The 2445-nt window shown below is 48.7% G+C and overlaps 1 protein-coding gene across 1 annotated transcript; it reads right to left on the reverse strand.

Moving 5' to 3' along the window:
• Window positions 1-385: 385 nt before the first annotated feature.
• NPBWR1 (neuropeptides B and W receptor 1) lies at window positions 386-1780 on the reverse strand. The gene is given in 2 exon segments (XM_027673941.1): window positions 386-1702; window positions 1704-1780. Coding segments are annotated over 2 exon segments (972 nt in total). The 3' UTR covers window positions 386-807.
• Window positions 1781-2445: the final 665 nt, after the last annotated feature.

A 2445-nucleotide genomic window follows, 5' to 3' on the forward strand; every position in this document is an offset into this window, starting at 1 on the left:
AAACCCAACTGTATGTGCAACAAGATGGACCATAAACACTAAATAATAAAGTAATCATCACCTCTGATACAAACAAAAGCTGCAGGTTTTACAAACTACAACCACCAAGTGCACTGTTATTTTCCAGAGCAAGTGGCTCCAAACCCACATCTGTGTGTTTTATTCACTAGTCAGGGCATGCTTTTTCTTCCTTAAAGCCAGACTGAGGTCTCTCTTATCTATTTTCATGGATTTTGACTACCTTATCTCAGTCCTCTGTAAAATGAAATGAGCTCAATATCTTGGTTTGTTCCTTATTCTTTGGAGTTGTGCCTTTTTCAATTATTGTAAGTTTGCAAGACGTTGGGTAAGTAGGTCCTATGGATAGGAAAGAGGCTGAGGAATCATTAAGCAAGACACTGTAACATACCTTTATTGGGCTTTACAAATCACCAGTAACTGAGACAGTCATGTGGCTTGAGTTCACAAAGCAATACCTTTAAAAAGGGAAAAGGGACCTGCTGCAGCTCTGTGTGCTACAAACCTAGGTCAGAAAGCACGTTAGAGAGAAGGTATGAAAAAGGAAAATGAAAATGAAAATAAAAATCAGAAAAAGAAAAAATAGCAAGGAAAGCAATGCTACAGAAATGAGTGCAGAACAGTTGAGAAAGATACACTTGTTCCCTGTTCATGTCTTGGGTAGTGAGGTAACCTGAAGACTTGTAGGCAATCACAAGGAGGCTGCAGAGAAAGCATTCTCTGAGTTGGAATCACCCAGGAAAAGCAGGTGACTGTAGGAGGTACATATGAGGAGACAGAGGGTTGGTTTTATGAGGTGGTTCTGCGATCTATCAGTTTGCGAAAGCTCCTCCGGAAACTGTCATCCAGAAAGGCATACAGGAAAGGGTTGAAGCAACTATTGGCATAACTTAGGCTGGTGATGAAGTAGGAAATCCCAGTGATGAGTGGAGTTTGTGGGATGTCTGTGATGAGGGCCACCACTGTGCTAAGGTGATAGGGTGTCCAACAGAGCAGGTACACAGCCAAGATGACAACTACCATCGTCACCTTTTTTTTGGCTTTGTCCAGAGCTTTTGCATTGCAATTGAGTTGCATATGTCTCAGTCTGCACAACATGGTGATGTAGAGGGTGCAGATGGTGGACACTGGGATGACAAAGCCTAAAATAAGGGTGTAGATCCGACTGCCTTTCCACCACGCACTCTCAGGATGGGGGAACACAAAGACACACTGGGAGTGCCCCTGCTCCTTGTGTATCTTAGCAAAGACAGTGAAGGGCAGGATGATGACTGTGACAAAGGACCAGACACAAAGGCTCACAATCTTGGCTGCTCGGTAGGTGCAGTAGGACATCTTCCTGGACTTGGTCGTGGCCACCACAACAAGGTAGCGGTCAATGCTCATGACAGTGAGGAAATAGATGCTGGAGAAAGTGTTGTATTGGTCTATAGAAATGATGAGCTTGCACATGAACTCTCCAAAGGGCCACTGCAGGAGCAGGTAGTCAGCAATGTTGATGGGTAGCACCAGGATAAAGAGCTCATCAGCGATGGCCAGGTTGAGGATGAAGGTGTTGGTTACTGTTTTCATCTTTGGCACTTTGAGGATTACATAGATGACAGCAGTGTTGCCTGTCAGCCCCACGACACAGATGACTGAGTAGATGACAGGCACTGTGACGTAGAACCTGGGACTAAGTGGACATATTCAGATCCCCATGCTCTCTCACAGTGCAGTCTGCACATGAGGAATTGGTCTCAGGGAAGGAGTAGTTCTCCATGACCACAGGAGAGGGTGGCCAGGCTTGTTGGTGATGAGGATGACTTGGAAGGGGAAGGAAAAAAGGCAAGACCCCTGCTCTCTCAAAGTTGTCTCCTCTGGCACATCTAACCACAAAAGTCACATATGCTGCCCACTGCGAATCTGATGGAAGAAAAGGGAGATCACCAAGGGCGAAGTGTCCCACCTGTTGCTCCTTCCCTCCTCCCACACAGGCGAGTACCGTGCAGGGTCAGCGCTCAGTCTCAGAGTACCCCGGAGTGACAACCAGCCCAAGGTGACAGCGCTCACCTAGGAACACAGCGGTCCCACCCAGTCGCTGTCCCCACCGTCCTTGGGCAGTGCCTCTGGGCCAGGGGGCCGCAAACCACGGGGTTCCTGCCCTCGGGGGAGCTGCTGTCTTTGGTATGCTCCCGAAAAAGCAAAACATACCCCCCTTCCCGATGGGACAGAGCGATTTGGAGGGAGAGAAAAGATGCACTGACCTCTGCCAGCCCGGCTACGGTGGTGCGACTCCCGGAGCGGGGGGGTGCGGGTCCGGGTCCCTGCAGGAGAGGGATGCCGGTGACGCTCCTTAGCTTGATCCTGAGAGTGGACCGTCTCGATCTAGGCAGCAAGCGACAGGTAACGTGAACCGCAGAGAGGGTGTTTTAAAAGTGCTGGAGC

The sequence above is a fragment of the Neopelma chrysocephalum genome, unplaced genomic scaffold (genome assembly GCF_003984885.1).
Source record: "Neopelma chrysocephalum unplaced genomic scaffold, ASM398488v2 Primary Assembly neopelma1_22, whole genome shotgun sequence".
Taxonomy (NCBI): domain Eukaryota; kingdom Metazoa; phylum Chordata; class Aves; order Passeriformes; family Pipridae; genus Neopelma; species Neopelma chrysocephalum.